Source organism: Haemaphysalis longicornis, unplaced genomic scaffold (assembly GCF_048455015.1).
Source record: "Haemaphysalis longicornis isolate Haplotype H1 unplaced genomic scaffold, Haemaphysalis longicornis Haplotype H1 scaffold_333, whole genome shotgun sequence".
Taxonomy (NCBI): Eukaryota; Metazoa; Arthropoda; class Arachnida; order Ixodida; family Ixodidae; genus Haemaphysalis; species Haemaphysalis longicornis.
Genome location: NW_027526347.1, coordinates 131232 through 153359, shown reverse-complemented (window position 1 = coordinate 153359; position 22128 = coordinate 131232). Strand labels below are relative to the sequence as shown.

Here is a 22128-nt window from a genome sequence, read left to right as displayed (position 1 = left end):
AAAAGAGTTGCCAGTTTGATGTATCGTTCATGATAGAATTAAAATGATTGTTGGTGAGAGACACTGTCTTAGATGCATACAGCAAGTAAACATACTCCCGCTGATGCCCTAGGCACCATTTGTCACACTCGACATATAGATTCTCGACAGGACTAGAGCGGAAAGTGCCGCATGATAGGCGAAGGCCAAGATGCAGCACTGGGTTGAGCATTTTCCAATCTGTTTTTGTAGCCAACCCAAGCACGACACTGCCGCAGTCGAGCTGAGATCTCACCAAGGCTGTGTAAAGGCGAAGCAGGAGTTGTTTGTCGGCCCCATAAGATCGCTGTGATAGGACCTTAAGAATGTTCATTGTTTTTAAGCATTAGCATTGAAGCTGTTTGATATGATGAATGAATGTAAGCTTTTCGTGGTATAAAATAACTGAAAATTTATGCTCCTAGTTCACAGGAATCGACACGCTGTTAACAGTGATGTCTGGGTCCGGGTGGGCCCCACGCTTCCTGGAGAACACAACAGAAGTGCTCTTTCCTAGGTTACTTTTAAAACCACTCTTGTCTGCCCAGCCGGCAAGTTTCTTGACGCCGAGCTGGACTTGACATTCGGAGATTGACATTTTACATGATTTTACAGATATCTGCACGTCGTCTACATACGTGGAATAAGAAATTGTAGGTGCCAATGCCTTCCCAAGAGAGCTCATCTTGATTACGAGGAGCGTGCAAATCAACACTCCACCCAGCGGCACGCCATTTTCTTGCACGTGAACTTTTGAGAGTGCAGAACCAACTTTCACTCAATACGTTGTCTTTGACAAGTAACTAACAAGGGTGTTTAACATATTACCCGAAACGCCGAATGACTTGAGGTCACTAAGGATGCCGTATCGCCAAGCGGTGTCGTAGGCCTTCTCGAAGTAAAAAAACACCGGTAAACAATACTGCTTATGCACGAAGGCACCTTTGCTGTACGAGTCAAGTGCGACGAGTTGATCATTCCTCGATCGCCCCACCGTGAAGCCTGCCTGGCAGCAATCGAGAAGACCGTTATACTCAAGGAAGTACACGTGCCTGCAATTTATTATCTTCTCAAGAAGTTTGCACAGGCAACTCGTTAAGGCTATTGGACGGTGACTTGAGGAAGAAGACGGGTCCTTTCCCTCCTTCAAGAAATCCACTACTTTGGCCTCCCTCCAAGAGTGTGGAATGTGCCCCAAAAGCCATATTTTATTATATAGGCGCAGAAGTGTTTCAAGTGTGTGTGAGTAGGTGTTGTATCATTGTATATGTGATGATGTCTGGGCCAGGAGCTGAGGGTTTACACGTGCTCAGAGCAGCCCTCAGCTCATTCAGGGAAAACTCTGAGTTATAAAAAGTTGTTGACCTATTGTTATCTAGTATAGGCTTCTTTTCGGCCGATTGTTTGTGTTTTATGAAAGTGTTTGTGTAGTGTGCTGAACTTTACGCGTGTTGGAAATGTTGTGCGAGTGTCTTCGAGTGTCCTGGTCTTCGAGTGTGTCCCCTGTTGTGCTTACCAGAGGCAGGCTGTGTGTTTCTTGTCCCTTGAGCTTGTGTATTCGTGTCCACAGTTTTCGTGTGTCCGTGTAGGAGTTTATTGATGTTATAAATGAGCGCCAACTATCTCGTTTTGCTTCACGGCGCACACGTTTGCCTACCGCCTTTGCGATTTTGAACAAAAGGAGGTTTCCCGACGTGAGGTACCGACGAAGGAGGTACCTACGCCTTGTTCTGGGCCTCTCGCGCCCGAGTACAGTCCTCGTTCCACCACGGCCTCATCTGGTTGCGCAGGGCATCAGAGGCGTGGGGAATTGACTTTTCAGCGGCGTCGAGGATGTGCGCCGTAAGGAGTTGGGTATCTTCTTCAACGTGTAGGTGTCCAAAGGATGTGTCGTGTAGTTTATATGCCTCTAAAGGTGTTCCAGTTAGCTCTTCCTTCGTTGAACCTGTTTTGGGAAGATGGACTGCGTGGGCTTTTACCTATATATGTTTGTGAGGCGGAAGTGGTCACTGCCATATGGGTCAGTGCCCACACCCCACTCCAGAAGAAGAAAGAGAACTGCGGAGCCAATAGCCAAGTCAAGATATGTGTGTGTGTGTGTTGTGTCCTATGTTAACGTATGTGGGCTTATTTTTGTTGAAGAAAGATGCTCCTGAATATGTAAAAAATTTCTCTATCAGGCGACCTCGGGCATCTGTGCGGAAGAGCCCCAAAGAGAATTGTGCGCATTAAGGTGGTGGTGGTGGTGGTGGTGAAAACTTTATTCAGCCAAAGCTGTTAAGAAAGAGGCGCCAGCTGGGAGCACCGGCACACTACAGTCCCCTAGTCGACGGTCAGGAGTAAGTGGGCCCTAGTGGCGAGTTCGGCCAGCTGGATTACACTCTCTTGCACTTGTGGATCGGAGCTGAGCAGCGTAACCTCCCATTGCTCTAGTGTGGTAAGGGGCAGGGATAGAGTAACATGGAGAGGACGTTTGGAGGGGCACGCGCCCACTATGTGGTGGAGGCAAGCAAAAGGCGCGCCGCACCATGCGCACGTGTGGCAGTATCACATGGGGAAGTGGAGGTGGCACAATGCGGGATGCAGGAAGGTGTTAATTTGCAGCCGACGCAACTGGACAGACTGCCTACGCTTTAAGGTAGGAGCGGGGACGGGGAAGTGCATTCGAATAAGGCGGTAGTGCTGCGTGATTTCCCGATACGTAACCAGGCGATCCCTCCCTCCCAACCGAGGTGGAGAGGCAGCATCCGAGGCATCCCGGCAGCAGAAATATCGGGCTACCTCATTAGCCAGCTCGTTACCCGGAAGGGACGAATGGGCCGGTGTCCATATCAGGCTTGGGCAATGTGCAGGCGGATTCGGTGCTGTCTGCAGGAGGCGTGCGGCGATGGGGGATACAGGACCCGTCGCAAAGTTCCCAGGAGCCCTCTGCGAGTTGAAGATTATTGCAGTGACCGGGGTAGCAGTGAGGGCCAGGGCAATGGCGACTTCTTCACCAACTTCAGGGTGAGGCGTGGAGACAGAGCACGAAGCAGCAGTCTCTCCTCGGGAGTTGACGACTACGGCGACGCAGGCTGCACGTTCGGGATTTTCCGCTGCGTCGAGGTACAGGGTAGTGGGGTGCGAAGCATGGGCCTTGTGTAAGACCTTGACCCGGGCGAGGCAGCGTTCTTGATGGAAGGCAGGATTCATGTTCCGCGGGATGGGGGCCACACTGTAGCGGGATCGGAGAGAGTCGCTCAAACTGACCTTACCTCCGTGCTGCGTAGCAAAGGAGATGCCCAGTTTTGTTAAGATGGAGCGACCCATCGATGTAGAGGCCAGGCGGTGGACTTGGCCAGCACGCTGGGCTTCAACAATCTCCTCGAAGGTATTGTATGCCCCGGTGTGAAGAAGCTTGTCAGTAGAGCTGTGACGGAGGAGACCCATGGCCAGCTTGACCGCCTTGCGGATGATGCATTGGAGGCGTCTAATTTCGGTCTGGGTAAACGTGAGAAAGGGGGTGGCGTATGTGATGTGACTGGTAATGAGTGCTTGCACCAAGCGAAGAAGATTAGCTTCTTTGAGGCCATGGTTGCGGTTGGCTATGCGGGCGAGAATTCAGCCAACCTGGTCAGCTGTGTTTTCAAAAGTGCGGATGGAGTCAGTGTTAGCCCCATTTTCTTGCATGCGGAGTCCAAGAATGCGAATTGAGGGCACGTGCGGAAGGAAGGAGCTTGCCTTGTAGCGTGACCTGAATATTAGGGGCACAGGCATCACAATGGCGACGCTTCGAGTGATAGAAGAAGAGCTCGGACTTCTTTGGTGAGCAGCTCAGTCCCCGTTCGTGGGCGTAAGTGGCGATGATGTTGGCAGCTTGTTGCAGGCGGTCTTGAATGTCACCATCGCTGCCCCCAGTTGTCCAAACGGTGATGTCATCCGCGTAGATGCTGTGGTGCAGGCCCGGGGTGCGTTCCAAGAGGGGAGGGAGCTGCAGCATAGCCACGTTGAACAGAAAAGGGGAAATGACTGACCCCTGAGATGTGCCTTTACTGCCCAAGGGCATGGGATAAGATTTAAGGTCTTGGATCGAGAGGGATGCTGTGCGACCAGTAAGAAAGTTGGCAACGTGCTGGTAGGTGCGGGGTCCCACACGAAGTTGGTTAAGCGCGGTCAGTATGCTTTGATGAGTGACATTATCAAATGCCATGGTCAAATTGATGCCCATGATGACTTTAGTGTCTTGTGGGGAGATAAGGGGGTTATCCAAAATTTCATGCTGAAGCTGCAGCATAACGTCCTGGGCAGAAAGTTTAGGATGAAACACCAGCATGGTGTGAGGGAACAGACCCTGATCATACATACAGGCTTGGAGACGGGCCAGGATGACGAGTTCAAGTAACTTGACCAGGCAAGAGGTTAGGGAAATAAGTCTGAGATTGGTTATAGCCAATTCCTTGCCTGTTTTGAGTATAAGAGAGATCGCTATTTTCCACGATGTGGGAAGAAGTCCCGACGTCCACACTGTGTTCACGTGGTCAGTGAGCGCCTGTTCTGCGGCTCCACTGAGGTTCCGAAGAATCTTGCTGGTGATGCCGTCAGGACCCGGGGCTGATCGAACGTTGACACGGGTAAGGGCAGCCCTTACTTCGGCAACCGTGATGGGGAGATCTAAGGTCTCGTTGGGGCCGCCGGTGTTATCTGGGGAAGAACGGAGGCAGCGGACGGAATATAGAGCTCCTGAAGCTGCCGAAGAAGCTCCTGCACAGAACCCGACGACTTGTGAAGGAGGGTGATCATCTCATGCTTGGTGTGCTCTCTTTTCTTCTCCGGATTTAGCAGGCCGCGGAGAATATTCCAGGTCTGCGGAACATTCATGTTGCCATCCATGCGGTCACAAAGAGCATTCCAATGCTGGTTGGTCAAGATTGTTGCATGCCTGCTAATGTCCTGGTTGAGCTTAGCCAGGCGGTGACGGAGAGGGCGGTTGTGCTTGTGCCTCCAGAGTCGACGTACTAGGCCCTCCTCGGCTTCCCATAAGTGGAGGAGACGAGAATCAACCGCATCAAGGTGAGCTTGTTCAGGGACAGTTTTGGTTGCACCATCACGTTGTTCGAGGTCTCCTGTGAAGATATATGGTTGGGGCAGCTGGTCAACCAGCACCTCGAAGTCAGCTCGAAAGTGCAAAATCAGGACGAGTGTGAATGGAGCATACCGTTATCAACCTATTAAATATGATTGTGCGAATTGCCACAGCCTCAAGGACAGTGTTCAAGGTGATAGGGTGGCATACTAAAGATTTCTGGGCGATTATGGCCACACCGCCCGGAGAGTGTGCAGCCAGCCCTATCCCTCCTGAATACCATATAGCTATTTAGGAAATTTGTATGATTGGAATTTAAATGTGTTTCTTGGACACACATTACACTTGGCTGATTAGCATGCAGAGTCTCGAACACGTCGTCAAGATTATTCAGAAGGCTTCTCCAGTTCCACTGAACAACATTTTTTCTTCCCATTATTAAGTGTTCAGAGCTACTGGAGTGTGGCTATTTATGTAAGGTCTTTCGGGGCTTGGACTCTTGGAAGGGGTTTTTACCTTCTCTCGAGGTTTAGATGAAGGGACCCGTTCCTTCCACTGCAAAGCAGACAGGAAAGGTGCCACATCCCTCTCGTCATCAGATTTGTGGGGAGTAGCCGGCGGACTGGAACTCTTGGACTTGGCACCCCTCTGCCCTTCGTTGGAGCCGCGACCGCCGAGGGCGTCAGGAGCGCCCCAGGTGGCAGAGGAGGTGCGGCGGGGTTGGCAACTGCTGTGGGTGCCTCCGTCTCCATCTCCTCCGTGCCCTCGCGTGTGCTTTGGGCTTGTGGAGAGGAAGCAGTGGATGCAGAGGCCTCCCCACCTCCCCAACCGACGTGGTCGCCACCATAACTGCCGCTGGCTCAGCGAGTTATGCGGAGGAGGGTTAAGCTGCCTGAGCCAACCCGGGGGGGGGGGGGGGGCGGGAGCTGGACTAAGTTCGACTTTCGGTACTGGGTCCCCACCGAAACCAGACGTCACTCCGCCCCCCGGCGAGATGCGTCGGCGTACCTCCCCAGGGGGAAAAAGGCGAACCTCTTCCGCGCCTCTGGGTAGGTGATGTTCTCGGTGTTCTTAACATTGATTATCTGCTTCTCCTGCTTAAACCTTTCACATTTTCGCGAGTACGCTGCATGGGGTCCCTGGCAGTAGGCAGAGGTGAAGATTTCGGATTCACAGTTTCCTGAAGGGTGGTCACGCTGGCCGCACTTAGCGCAGGTAAGTAGGCCACGGCAAGAGTTTGTGCCATGCCCGAATCGTTGGCACGAAGCAGCGCCGTGGGTTCGGGATGTACGGGCGGACAGAACAATACATATAACCAGCATTTATGGATTCAGGAAGGTTGGATCGATCGAAGGTCAGGATAATGTGTTTAGTTGCTATCTGTTTGTCATCGCGGCGTATGGATATGCGCTTTACTACCGTGACGCCATGATCCCTTAAGCCTTCCAAAAGGTCAGCACCGGCTTCGGAAATGAGATCTGCCTCAGAGATCACACCCTTAGAGCTGTTTAGGCTGCGGTGGGGTGTAACCTTGATCTCCAGATCTGCAATAAGGGTTTGTTTCAGGAGGATTGTGGATTGCTCGTGAGTTTTTACTTTAACTAGCACTTCACCAGTTATGAGTTTTTGGCGTCGTATGTTTTGCCTATGATACCTTCAAGGAATTTCGAAACAAGAAATACGGATTGAGAGGTAACCAGCTCCGATTCGTCCACAGATTCAAGGATAAAAAAACGAGGGTAGTTATATGGCTTTGGGAGAGAGATCGAAGGCAAAGCAGAAAAAGAAACTTCGGTGCGGCCCCTTTTTAGGGACCGATCACGTTTGGGGGGCTTCAAAATGCCATATGCTATAGTATAAAAGCAGTATAAAAGTAGGCGACGGGGTTAGTTCCTTCGCTCGGGTTACCCTGATACTGAGAGATTTCCCGGAGCTCCCTGCCTGGTAAACAGACAGGGACCCCATCCGGCGGAGCTTGACCTGGGCTCCGACGGCCACCGTTTGTGGTTTCTGCCCTTCACCGTACAACTCATAGCAACGGTAGATTACAGCTTGAGTATGGGTGCTCGGGGTCCGCGGTGTCGCCAATACTGTCACCAAGACTACTCAAGGTGGCCGTTCCGGGGGCCATTAAATTTTATATCGGCTGTTATCGGGTGTTATATCGGCTGCTGAAAACGTACCCCAAGGGCAGCTAATTTTGTGAATATGAGAGCTGCCTGCTGTAGCTCATATTTTTGCACGTAATACCATATGTTAACCTGACAATAAAAACCAATATAACGCATTCAAGAAATGGTAAAGTGGCATGGTCAACTTTATGATGCACATTGAAGAGGGTGTAAGAACATCACGCGCTTCATAAAACGAATACAACGACCACATGGACGACAAACGAGCTGGGAGTGGTGCGGTTGCCTAATCACGTATTAAACATCTCGGTATGCGACAATTTACATATTGATATATATTTGATATATATTTGAAATATAAATACGGCATACAAGTCAGAGTGTATAGGGTTTATTTTCCAAAAAGAAGGTTTCACAACCTTACCTAAATAAGTGCAGCGAGTAAACCAAGTGTATTCACCGCACATCAAACAAGTTTCGAGCAGTCGTAATAGTTGTACGTGCAGGCAGAAGTTTCTCTGCCTGGGAATTTTCTCTGACATTTCAGGACTTCATTACACTTTTCGTACATCCTATAGCATTTTTCACCTTTGCTGTATTGATTCTTGACTCTGAGGACGCACGCTCCTGGAATAATGCCCGAAAAATGTCGTAGTATATTAATAAAAGCATACCCTAAACGTTTCACATAAATGTAAAAATCAGGAAACTAGAAGAGTGGATGTAGCGTGGTTAAATGTTGGTTTGCAAGACCATGATCATCTCAAAAAATTTAGATTCGTACGCGATCATAATGACGCGTAATCTTGACTAAGAACATTTGTTTAAATGTACTCCTAATGGAGGCCAACTAAATACTAAGCGTTCAGGAGTGGCATGCCAGTGAGATCTTCAATGTATGTAAAATAGATCTGAACCCACTACCAGACATAACAAAAAAGCCTGCCCAGTTTTCAAGCAAGCAATTAGATTGTAACATTCCAACCTGCTTAAAACGATCAAGAAGAAAACTGGTGTTGCTGGTCACATCTTTCTGGTGAGTTAAAGTTCTCCAACGCAGTCCTTGAAGTGGACGGAAAAGAAACTGGCATAATAGATGCCTGTTCGGTGAAACATTTGGAACTAAATGCTGACGTATAGAAGCCTGGGATCACTGCTAGTATGGATATTTGAATAGGTGAAGAGATGCTGGAGAGAACGAAAATGAGATGATTGTGTGTTAAACCGGGGAAAGAAAATATGCTAACTGGGCATATTTAAAATCATTGCGATGGTACAAACCGAACAACCCACGTTCGACGCAGACAATCATTCATTTTGCAAATATAGGCCCCAATATCTGGTGGCCAACGAAAAGGTGGCGCGGTGTTATTATTTTGATTTGGAAAATTTAAAAATCGGGGAGGGGGGAGGAAGGAAAATTCACCATACTTATTGCGAATGTTGGGCCTTAATGTTCGACCTCTTGGTACTATACAAATAAGTGGATGCATGTCTGGTTTATTGACTGAGTGCATAGACTTTTTCAGTATCAAAGTCACGTGTTACAAATATCAGGGTTTCAACATGCTTTTAGGACGCCAAGGGCGTTAGTTGAGGACGGATAATAATGTAGCTGCCCGGGCATTCTACTGGCTCGACTACCAAGATGTCGCTGTCTGGCAGTACTCCGTGACTTAACAAAGTCGTTGTTTTATGTTGTGGTGGAGAATGTTTCTTCTACGCGCCTATTTCTGATGAGCGAAAAATATAAAAGCCCTGTGTAACGCCATCGTACCCTTGTAATTTGCGATGCTTTGGGTGAGGCTCACTTATAGGCAACCTGGACTACTTTTCGAAGAGTTCAAGATGCCGGCCAGTTTCTGCATTTTTTCACACAAGCAGTAGTGTCTGGTTATCATTACCGGTGACAGCTGTCCCAAGCGCCTGCAACAGCCGTAGTAGGCGTCGTTGACACTAACGTGATTTACAATGTATCTCCAGATTCAATACCCCAATATAGGACAAAATTGTGGCCATCAACTTTTCAACATGCCTTATCCCACCAAATATGTGGGACCGCGGTCACGTTAAGATTAGGAATCTACGCTTCAAAACAGTTGTCTGGGACAATCATAATGCCGGTAAACATGTCGTCACAAAGCAGCGTACGACGTACACCTGGGAAGACTCCCTGTCCTAGCGATCGAATATATATTTATGGCTTTTCTGAGGCTTCTTGATTATCGTAAAATTTGTATCTCCGTGAGTAAATTATGCCTTAATTTTCCCATGCTCTAACGTGGCCTGGAGAACTCTCAATTTAGCGACCGATGGTTTTCTTGTCTAGAATGCAGGTACTGCCTGCAAATATAGATGTGATAGGATTGACTTGCAGGTGCGGGTTAGTGCTGCATATTTGTGGCGGCACTTTTGGGGAAGCGGCTTAATTGTGTTCTATTGTTATTTCCATCAATTAAAAGCTGCATTTTGAAATGATATGTGCCGGGTTGTTAGGTGATATTGCAGTAAAAACGGATACGCCGACCAAAAGAAAGTGTGATATTTTCGCTATAAATATGTGGTACATACGTTGTGAATAAAGGTAAGACAAGAAATTGCGATCAACTTTTTAGGGAACAACTAACCAGGAAAGCATTTCTCTCGATTCATTTAAAGGGTGTCGCTAGAATACTGCTAAAAAAGTCCGTCCAGAAATAAAACGCAAAAATTGTACTACACTAGTGCCGCTACCGTGTGAAAAATTAGGTATACTGAGATACGCGTCAAGGACACCCGTCACACTGGAAGGACATCTGAGAGACATTCGACACAACGCGTTTATTCTAAGCGGCAGCCTGGCTCTCCAGCACCAGGAATTATGATGTGCATGGTCCGCAGAACGAGATTAGGTACGACACGATGATGATTGTGGGTGTGAGAACAGATGCAGTGGCACATAAGAGAATCCCAATCTCACCACGGCACTTTCATGCGTCCTTGGATTGGGCCTTACAATTGTGCGCAGATAAATGCGCTCACAATACATAAAACTACTTTCCACCGATTTTAGAGGCCTATTTGTTTCGGTAAATCCCACCGAGTCGGCGTAAACATGTATGCCATATTCCCCTATCAAATCATAGAAAACAGGATCGCTCTGCGCCTTTTGAATTTACTGTACAGAAGTTCAGTTCATTGTACTGGCAGCGATGAGAAGTCTTAACTGCTGAGCTTAAGGACGCGGGTTGGATTCCCGGCCGTGTTGGCCGCTTTTTCGATGGAGGAGAAAAGCGAAAACGCCCGTGTGTTTGAGATGTCGGCGCACATTAGAGGTCCCCAGCTGGTCAAAATTAATTCGGAGCCATCCACTACGGCGTGCATCACCGCCTGTGCAGCGTGGGCGCGTTAAATTTCATAATGAAATCAATCAAATCTTTATTTACTTTTTCTACACATATTTGTGTGAAACATGATGCTAAAAATCCTCCCATACGAACACCTCTACATTTTTCTTACCTTTTGGGTATCCGGGCGTGTAAATATAAAAAACAGCACACATTCCTCCCGGGTTCATGTAGACCATGTAATCTCTCGACAAGAGTCCTCCGGTGTTTTCTGAAATATATGAACTTTTCATTGTGTATAAAGTAAAATTGACTACTAAGATTTTTGCACGGGTTACTTTTAGGGAAAGTTTTTATTTTTAATTCATTGTATAAGGTTAATTGGCACATTTCTGAAAGCCATGCCCTGCACAGACGAACCACCAGTCGTATAGCCCAAGTAAAAACACACACAAGCCAAAAACTAGATAAGAGTCAATGTACGAGGTGCCACAAACCCAGGTATCTATACTTATACTATTCTCTGCGGCTAGTCTTTACGGTATCTTTATTTAAACCTACCAAAAGTACAACATTGTGCAACCAAACCACAACATTTTAACTTGATGCGTTCAATTGGACAACATTTATTCTAAGACCTTTTCCAAGTTCAGTCGTTTCCGTTACTTCAGCCTGCTTTTAGAATTAGGCTTCAACTTTATCTTTTTGCGCCTTTCGCATCGCTGTTGGTTTCAAATGGTTTCGCTAAACGATTTTCGATTTGCCATTCGTGCGACTGCCGCACGATGTCTCCCTCAACTGCATCTTGAGATATCGAAACCTTGCGGTTGCACGGGCTGCTTTGCGGCCGCAGGCTATTCTCGGGCCAATTATTTGAACTCTCGTGCAGTGCGGTGCCACTTCAATCTTGTGACGTGCCGCAACTTCCTCGCGAGTAGGTGCTCGATTTTGTTCCAAGCAGTGTGTCTGGGCTTCGTCCTTTTGCGCTTGCATGGAGCCACGACCTCCGGCAGTGGCGCCCTTTCAGAGTACTTCGGTTGCGGCGATTCGTATACGACAAAGCGTTCGTCAGGGCATGAGAAAGGTTTACTATAAATTTTGGAACTTTGCGGTGCACCGTTGGCTGCCGTATCATACCCACACTTTGTGCTTAACATTCCTAGCCAGCAAAACGCGAACTACTCGTTTCATAGAAAAGACAATGTTTTATCTCAACAGTTGTCTTTACACTACCGTAGCCTAGGTAGTCTTGAGTTATGTGTTTTGGACAAGCATGCGGTAGAGCAAGCACATCAGGCCTCCAGGAAGAGCACACGGAGAGCACACGGTAGGGAACGCATATCAGCAGCAACTGCAGTCACGAATGTATCAAGAATCCCCGTACGATTAGCCAACCTCTCTGATGTGCTTACCGGCAGCACCCTGCCTTTTTCTGGCGTACCAGTACGCTCCTCTTTATGTGGCTTGTCTGCCTGCACACAACGCTGAGTACGCTCACCTTCTCGTGCTTGCAACTCGCCTTGAACCTTCGCGTGTGGCTTAAGAAAATATTTTGCTTTTGTGCTATTCGCAAAGCGGGCTCGTCACAGGCCACTGCCAGTGTGGCTTCTCTCTAACTGCATGGGTTTGATGCCCCCTTGTTTGCATCTCTTTTCTCCTAGGTGACAACCTAATTCTACAATTTTTATCTCTTAACAGCGCAACCATTATCAAAACTCCAACTAAAGAAGCGGCAGAGGTTGCCATTGCGCGGGGTATAACTGAAACCAAGGCCACTGCGATCCTTTCCGACTCGCGGCTGGCCTGTAGACGATTCCTTGCAAGATTCCACGAGCACACCACCCCCTCATCACTGCCCCGAACCCAACGGGGAGGTTATGATAATTTAAGCCCGATGCACTCTTGTCTGGCAGAGAACGAATTTACCAACGCGGCAGCATGCGCACTCGCCACAAGGCCGTGGCAACAGATCTGGCACCACCCCTGTTTTGTCCTATGCCCAGCATTATAGACTAAAATGAAGGAACCCTCACCGCCACATTCATAAGTACGCAATAACAACGCTCCACATCTCGCTGTTACAAACCAACATGTTTCGCCACACGGTTCGACTTAATAGGCTGTTTAATACACAGTATTCTCAAGAATAAAACTTCTTCGGGCAATAAAGCGGCCTGTACCACATAGCTTGGGTAATGTATGAAAGGACGGACCAGTCACCTGCTTTCTCTAATTCCAACGTCGAGCAGAGGGACACCGTGCTGTCCATTGCACACCTCGCCGACCAGGTCATGCGGACGGAGGGGACAGAACGTAGGACGACAGCATTTAAACTCCTGGACAGCGAGCCACTCGTACATATAAATACACCAAATAAAGGTTTTGCTCTTTCTCTTTCTCGCTCTCTCCAACGCTGTCAGTGCTAGCTTCGATTTTTTTTCGTGAGCCGTTTTTGGTGGTCTCAAAAACTACTTTCGTGTTCAAGCCTGCGACGATGTTTTGCGACTCTACCTGGCGCTGTTTATTCTCGCACCATTTCTTAAGCTCTCTACCGGCTAAATCTAGCTCTTTCCGGGTGGCGATAAATATTTCCATGTCCTTTTCGATCGGATGCAAAATAACCTCCGCCCCCACCCCCTTTCTCCGCCAAAAACATTTCTCCTCTGCACTCTGGTAATCACTCACACAATGCTTCCGTGGACGCAATTTTTTGGAACACGTCACTTATATAGAATGAGATAAACCAAGTGTGATGATGTAGGACACCGACAACATATATTCACAAGACAAATAGAAAATGCAGACCTAAATATTTAAATGATGGAGCCGGAAGCGTTCCTACAACATAACTGTACCCACAAACGTTCGGGCTGACGATATAGGACACAGGCAAGGTATATGCCCAAGACAAAGAGAAAATACACCTCTGGAAATGAAAAATGATGACCCCGGTACAGTTCCCATAACAAAAGTTACCCACAAACAATCGAGCTGATCTGTGTCGAACTTCATGGCTGGTGGAGGGCCCAGGTCGTCTTGCCGATGGCATGGTTGTGGTTGGCCGTTGATGTGGCGTTTTAGCCCTTAAGCGTGCTTGTAAAATAGAAACGGTGCGTTGCAGAAGCTGGCAAGATTTTTTGAGAATCGTTGAGGTGAATTGGCGTTGTGGATGTGGATCCAGTGATGTTCCTTAATGGGGGAAAATTAATTTAGAAGTTCAAATGTTCCCTATTTTCAGCAGCATTGTTTCACAACAGGCTTCTCAAGAATTCCCTGAAAAATTCCCTGCGTTCTCTTTCTGCAGCTGGTAGATATTTACGTGGATTACTGTTCGGTTGTGGGCGTCAGCTAGCGCCAGCTGTGTCGGCTTTACGCAACCTTCCGGGCGCAGACGTCGTTCAGATAATCATAGTTTCAGCGTTACCGGAATTCCAGTAGATCTGTCGCTCAACAGCATTTGACTATGCATTTCACGTTTTGGACCAAACAGCATGCTTGCTTTGCATGCTAAAGTCTAAGTTAGAACTGCCCGTATGCAAGAGGACGAGGCATTGTTGGGTAATTGCGGCAATTTTAGCTCAGTGCTGTGACTGCTTCTGCCATCTCACGCTAACAGCACGCGGACTAAGGCGCACCCGAAATACATTTTGTATATTGCGCACGAATACATGCGAACAGGCTTCAGTCCTTCAGCCACTGGCGCTTCAGGCATTACTAGATAGTTCTCATGGAGTATTCTTTCTTGTGTGCCCCCTTCTGTTTTATGAACTGGATTACAAGCGGTCTTGCTTGCTTGTCGCTTGCGGGAACACGAGTCCGGATATTTCAACATACATACATACATACATACATACATACATACATACATACATACATACATACATACATACATACATACATACATACATACATACATACCTACATACATACATACATACATACATACATACATACATACATACATACATACCTACATACGACGAAGTGTTCAGCAAACATTTTAAAATAAAACAAAGTAATCAATGATGCGACGTCCCGTTTTTTACATTATTTTTCATTTTTACTCAACGACTCCTTAAATTCCGTGCATCTATTGAAGATTCACGTTTTCCGTTTTAGCCAGAGTTGCAGCGAAAATTCCCTGCAAAAGGGAAAATTGCCCGCACGGCACATCACTGTATGGATCGGCTGTCATGCGAACGGACGGTGAGGTTGGCTAGACCAGCTGAGAGAGATGGACGGAGCAAAACCGTTGACGGGCTTAACAAAACACGCATTTAATATGCAGTCGAAATACCTTAACGTAAGGCACTCCAGAATCAATTGCACACAGCCGATAAACACTCAAGCCCCTAACTAAAAATCGCAAAATACAATTCAATTCAAAGCCCAAAAAGTATCTACAATAAAGTTCCGCACAATTAGTTGATATGCACTCATTCCATCAAGTCCTAGTAAATTCATTTCCCACCACAACTCCCTAGTTGTACCCTACGACTGTGTCCCTAGTGGACTGGCATACCCCTGTCGTCGGCGCTGACGTGTCGCACCCGTTGCGTGGCTGTGAGTCGGTGGTAGCCGTCCTTGCCTTGCTTCGATGCCGGCGTTCGATGCACTCGGTCGTTCCTTGGACGGTTGGGCTCCGCGCGACCTGGCGTTTCTTCTGTGGCTACCCCCTGGTAGCCGCTGCCGCTGTAGGTCCCAGGTAGTCTCGGCACGAACGTAGCCTTTCGGGGCCGTCGAAACGAAGGTCGACATAGCGTGGACGTTGACTGCAGGTGCCCGCCCGCCACCGCCGGGGCCACGAATACACCGGTTTGTGGCGCGCCTAGGATGCCACAGCCGATGCTAATTCGGCCCGCTCCCACCCAGGCTTAGTAAGCATAATCGTTGGCCTGGCTACGTAACCCTAACTCGTTCGTTGAAGCTCACGCGCTCCTGCCGCCTTCTGGTTCCTTGCCTCCCCCTCTCTTTGTGCGCCCGGCTTTTAACCCCTCTCGGCTTGATCGCGGCGCACTCTCATCGGCTCCTTGGCTTTTCGTGTCCATATATGGTCATGACGCCACTGGTCTCTTGCACGGCGTTCTCTGATTGGCTGACCAGTGCGCTGCCATATTACGCCACGATGCCTCGGGGTTTCGGCGCGGTGTTCCTTCATTGGTGCGTTCTTGGCGCGCACCTTAAAATTTCCGTTTTTTTGTTACTTTCTTTCTCTTTTTTGGGGGTTTTAATGCATCCCCTCTAAGGGGGTGCGCTTGACACATGACATAGGTGTTGAGGTCCCCTGGACGTTTGTTTCCTGTCGAGGGTTGGGTCGCGCAGCGTGCTTTTCTTGTCACCCAGTTCACCATGACTTCGGCCCCTTCCTTGAATTCAGGCAATGTTAAATGATTGCAGGACCGGACGGTTTGTCTTTGGGAATTCCCGTGCGTTCGCGTGAAGTTAAGAACTCACCTATAACCGTGAACCTATTGCCTCCGGACTGCCATCCTTCGGCTTCCTCGCGGTTTTTTTTATCCCCGTTTTCTGTTCTCCTGTCGCGTGCAGCTCCCCGGTCATCAGCAGCCGCACTTCAACTTTTTTACCAATATACCACACGAAAAGCGCTTTCTCACAAACGTAAATAATTACTGCGAATACTCCTTTATTAAACTACCGCATGACAGTCTGGCGAGGAATAGCAAAGTGGGCCATGCAGAAGCATGTATATGATGGATGGTACGCGCAAAACGTCGCCTTAATAATTTTTACCAAATAAAAGAAAGACAAACGCAAATTTTCGTCACATTATTCGAACCAATGACTAAGAAAAGCATGGTACATTCCCAAAAAACGTGCGGAAGCAGACCCCATTCTTGGCCTGTAAAGTTTCTTTAGGTGCAGCCAGAATTAAAATTGCCCATTTTCAACCCAGACTTTTAAATCTCTCATAGGATGCCATATGTATCATGTTTCTTCCCGGTATTGGCACACTTTTTTGCGCTAATTAATGCTCTCGTACCCCTGTACCTTCCAGTGGTATGGGATGGGCTGACCGTGGAGAAATGCTTTAATTTCAACTCCTGAGTTTTAGTTGGCCACTATGCCGGAATTGCGGCGTCCACCTTGCCTTAAAGGAGCCATGAAGAGAAAACACAAGTTTGGTTCATTCGAAAGATTGCCTCGTTAGAACCATAACGACACCACTTATAACGCAAACTTCGCTCAAATAAGCTACATAATTAGGAAAAAAGGAAATGACCATGCGACCCACCAGCTCATTTTCCGCAATAGAACCTATGATGTCACTCGAGAATGCTCTGCGATTGGCGGAGGCCGGCAAAAGCAAACGCATGTTAGGCAGGGCTTACAGTTTGCATAGCGAGCTAAATGCCCGTGAAACATACTGCACGTTCTTTTTATGACAAAGAACGGTGGAGTAAACGGTTGAAGTTCCGAACGAACACGGAAGCGTGTGCGCCAATGCGTACGAAACTACCGCCGGCCGAGCTCGACATCTCGCCGTCGCGCCGACGAATTTTCGGGTTCGAGGCTCTTAGGGGCCAACGAACCGTCCCAGCACGCACAGCCGCGACCTTGCTTGGTATCGTTATCCCTTCACAGGTGGTTGGCCGTCATATCGCCAACCAGCAAAGGTAAAAATAGAAACGAGGGGAGTAAGGAACCGCAAGCAGCGACGAGATAGTGACAGTCGTCGCAGTTTCGGAATGGTGTTGGCTTGCTGCTATTGTTAGGAGCTCGTTTCCAGTTTACAACGACTGAAAACTTCAGTTTGTTCGAGTACTTTACAATGAAATTTCGTTGCTACGTTTTGAAATGCCCATGTAGTACGGGCAAATCGTCGAGGGAGTGCGACATCCCCGGTGAGGAGATCTCCTTTCATGTGCTGCCCAACGACGAACCTCGGCGAAGCAAGTGGCTACGTTTTGTGAACTTTGCAAACGGAGGAGAAAGAGAGCTAAAGGAAGTACGAGTGTGCTCGCTTCATTTCCGAGGAAGTGATTACGGCAGGGACCCTTACGTTAGCTCACTCCTGGGACATGCTGGCGCTCGTCGCCGACTTCGTCAAATGGTCAAAGCGCTCTGACCTTGGGGGAAAAAAAATGTCGTAAACACCGCGCATTGACGCTCGTATCTTTCTGGTCGAAGCAGAGAGCTCGCGCGAACGGCTTTCCATACACGACACCGGCCAACTGGCATAAGCGATACTGCTACTGAAATTGAACTATTATTAACCGTAATAAAAATAGGGCACATACGTACCAGTCTGTATACGTCCGTCGCGACGTGGCTGACGAGGCAGCGGTGCCGACGGCAGGGCGTTCGTCTGTTGTGGCTATCGCAGAATGGTAGCTTTCCCGTCCACCGCGTTTCCCACAACTCTTGCCGCTCGTGCACTTAGAAGCGTTGAGCGTTCAAGTGGTGTGAGGTTGCTAAATGCAAGCCCGAGCTCCTCGGCGAGAGTTTTGTTCTCCGGATCAGGCGATTCCATGACTAGGGCTGCGGGTGCACTAGGTTTTACTAGTATTTTTAAAATGGCCGCTGTCTCGGTCGACTGCCGCGTGTGGGTGCTATATGGAGTCGACATACTAAGTATCTGTTTCATGGACCGGCTCGTATGACGCCATGGTTCACGTCACGGAATGTGCAATTTTAGCGGGAGATTTAAAATTTTGGCTTAAATTGCCTTATTTCTCAGTGAATAAAGCATCATTTGCTTCCGGGAAAGCGCTTGGGGTACTATGAAACACCTCATCTTTCGAATAAAAAAAACTTTTGTTTTCTCTTCATGGCTCCTTTAAGTCTACAGGATGACAGCCCCGACAGCAACAGCGAACTCACCGGCGGCAGCCCTGCCACCGCCTGCGCCGCTCAACTTTGAGGGGACTGCCCAGTGGCCAGAATGGATTACGTCTTTCGATGACTACCGCTACTCACAGTGGCTCAATGACAGAGCAGAGGAAGCCCACAAGATTACGTTTTGCACGCCAATGGCAGACAGGCCAGGAAAAATTTTCAGACATTCGGCCTGAATGAGAAGAGCCCCGAAGATGTGCTGTAGTGAAGAAAATGTTTGGCGCCCATTTCGTGGGCGCCAAGAACAAAGTCTGTGAAAGCGTCAATGTCCAACGCCGGAAGCAAGAACCCAGAGAAAGCGTGGACAAGTTTTTTACAGCCCTGCACTAACTAGCCGAGCAATTCGACTTTCAGAATTCGCATAGCGAATGACGAGGGGCAGGTTTGCAGTAGGCTTCCCAAACGCACAACTTTCGGAACTTTTTCAGATGGTTACGAAGCTGTTACAAAACCGACCACTCCAGCGGAGGCCACACTCAAGGAAGCAGGTCTCCGAGAGAAATTGAAACTTTGCCCCATCAGGAACAAGCCAACGACTGGCAAACACAGCATGGCCCAGCGAGCACCGAGGAAGCCGTTCATCCACCGGGAGGAGCGCACCACCAAACACCAACGGCAGTAGCTGCAGCCATGGTCGCAGGAATTGGCACGAGGCACGACTGGAATGGCCAACACGAGTCGTCTTCTCTGCACACATCCTAGGTCTCCTGACGTGGTCGGTAGGGTACCCTGGAACACGCTTAAACGATGGGCCGAGCCTATCGACAGATTACGTACTATCCGTGCCCATCGGCGGAGCGTCGCTGTGCTCTCAGAACACTACCGAGCCTGCACACCTGTTTCCCATCTTCGGCCGCGCAGCAGCAGTGACATCGGCCATCCTTCCATCTGAACATTTAAAAGCTAGGTTCGCGTGCTCGCTCGTCAGTGGGCATGGAGGCACAACTGGAATGGCCAAGAATTCACGACTCGCCTTCCTTGCGCAGGTTAGTCACCCTTTGTAATTATTGACTGTTTCAAATGACACAATCAGTTTTAAGTCGTGTTTCCATGTCCTGGAACGCTGTTTGACTCATTTTGTGACCTGTTGCTGTTAATGTGCGGTGACATGGAAGAAAATCCGGGATCTGGAGATGAAACCACGGCTGAATTGTTTAAACTTAGAAAAAAAAAACAAATGAGCGTTCAATCCGCATTGAGGAGAAGCAAACCAACATGTCGCAGGCCATCGCTGAAATAAAAGATGCGCAAGCATCTATTTTTAGCTTAGTAGCTGATAAACAAACGATTACAACCACTCGAAGCTCAATCCGACGCCTACGCTAGCTGGAAGATTGATACAGTCGAAACACGTGAAGTCCTACAGCGCACGAAACCATAAGGAAAACTCAACCTCGAAAGCACGTTTGGATGACGCTGATGATCGGTCTCGGGGAGACGACTTAAGTTTTTTATAGAATTACGTTCACCACATCAATAACATGGCATGATGCAGAGGAGAAGATTATTGCCCTTGCCGCCGAAAAGCTCCAGTTTGACATTCCAACTGGTACCATTACGCGTGCACATGAGAATTGGCAGGTTTGCTCCTGGTAGGAACCGGCATATCATGGTTAAAGTCTCTGCTAATAAAATTAAGGAACTTGTTTTTGTGAAGCGAATATTGCTCGATGACTTAGATCGCAGCACTAGTTTAGATTTTCACCCTGCCACAGGACTTGCGCGCAAAAAGCTCCTTGAGTGTAGCAAAAGGCTAAAAGCTTCTTTAAAGTATAAAACACAACAAACTTCTCATTGGTAATGAATATTACGGATACGACGCGAACGATGATGCAATTATCCCGACGAGTGGTGAGAGGGACTACCGAAATGTCGATGCTTCGTGACCAGGAGCGACGCGCTCAGGCCGTATTTTCCCTGCAAAGAAATAGGGAAGTCCGAGGGGTGACGGCATAACCTTAAAATTGCCCGTACTATTCACTAACATACGTAGTCTTTATCCAAAATAAGACAGCCTAAATGCCCTAACTAACGATTGCGAAGCTGACATCATTGTGCTTACTGAGACCTGGCTGTCCGAGAAAATATCTACCTCTGAACTGCTTCATTCTAACAAAAATTTGCCGTCTTTTGCAACGACTGTGAAGAAAGAACTGGTGGAGGTGTATTAATTGCGGTTAATGATACATTTGACTGTTTTTCGGTGTCGCTTGCTTGCAATTTAAAAATGACAAGGCGCTGTCTAAAAATTTCTTCCAGAAAAGTAATTTTCGGTGAATGTTATCACCCGCCTGGGCCCTGCAATAACTGTCTAAAGCAAATTTGAGAGCAATTCCCCGCTCTCTGATTTCCTTTCAAAGTCCGCGCCAACTGACGCTACTTCCGTTCTTAATGTTTGCTCAGATTTCGCGCTGTGTCAGATCGTTCAACATCCCACACGTGTTACAGCATGAACGTCTTCCTTGCTTGATCTAATCCTCACATCATCACCCCATATTGCGTTACCACTAATGCACATTCCTGGCCTCAGTGATCATGGCGCATTGCAATTCACCACATCTGCTCCTTCCACCCGTGCTAGCAATCGCGCCGAAATATATGACGGATTATAACAAGGGTAATGGTGGGGCTATAAACGCTCGCCTATCGTCTTTTGTAGACACTTTCTTGCTACGCTGCAATGAGTTACCGAATGAAGAATTTTGGGCGTCTTTCAAAGCAAAAGTAATGTATTTTATAAGCAGAAACGTTCCACTAGGAAGAGCACTTCAGTCCTCTAACGCTCCTTAGTACACATTTCTTAAGCATTTATCTAATCAGAATGTACGGCCTTTTCGCGCAACGAACAAATGCCAAAGTGCCACTGAATGGACGGCGCACAAGCGCGCAGCTAAAGTTTATTCTAATGCCCTCAAGAACGCCAAATTTATTTTTTTGATCAAACCCTGCCGTTAATCCTCTAAACCAATTGTAAGCGCTTTTGGAACGTTGTAAAGAGTAGTAAACCCATACATTATAACCCTTGTTAACACCTCCACTGACTAAGTTCCTAATCAGGACTGCGCATCCCTACTGAATGAAACATTTATCCGCTCATTTAACAATTCGCTAATTTCTAGTGAGCCTTTCCCTCGCCATCCCAATTTCACCCCCATGGATTTCATCGTTGTAGACTATGCTGGGATCAGAACTATCATTAGGGGACTTAAACGATCATCTTTCTGTGGCACGGATGGAATTCTGAATTTCTTGAAAGCATTTTTAAATACTGTTCAATAATAGTGCATTGCATCTTTAACAGATCTGTTAATGACGGGCGCTTGCCTATTAATTGAAAAACATCCAAAGTGGTCCCGCTTCACAACTCAGGAAACACGCAAAACCCATAAAACTACCGTGCCATCTCACTCACATCTGTGCCGTGCAAAATTCTTGAACACATCAATTTTACGCCCCTGGTTAACTCTCTCGAATCGAGTAGATTTTTCTATCCATCTCAGCATGGATTTCGAAAACATTAATCGTGTGAAACGCAGCTTCTCATGTTCACTGACGACTTGCACTCATTTCTTGACTCCGGATTTCAAACTGTGTGTTTTCAGATTTTGCTAAAGGTTTTGACACTGTTAACCATCGATCTTCTAATACTAATTTCAGTCGGTTAAACATTAATTCTCAAATATTACAATAGATTCATCATCATTATCACCATCACCAGCCTATCTACGCCCAC

The 22128-nt window shown here is 47.8% G+C and overlaps 1 protein-coding gene across 1 annotated transcript in view; it reads right to left on the bottom strand.

Moving 5' to 3' along the window:
* Window positions 1-22128, bottom strand: part of LOC144177900 (venom metalloproteinase antarease-like TtrivMP_A) — a 111531-nt gene that overhangs the window by 57365 nt on the left and 32038 nt on the right. Inside the window, exon 4 of the mRNA XM_077705486.1 lies at window positions 10711-10809. Within this exon, the coding sequence (XP_077561612.1) occupies window positions 10711-10809 (99 nt within the window). The remainder of the gene's footprint in view (window positions 1-10710; window positions 10810-22128) is intronic.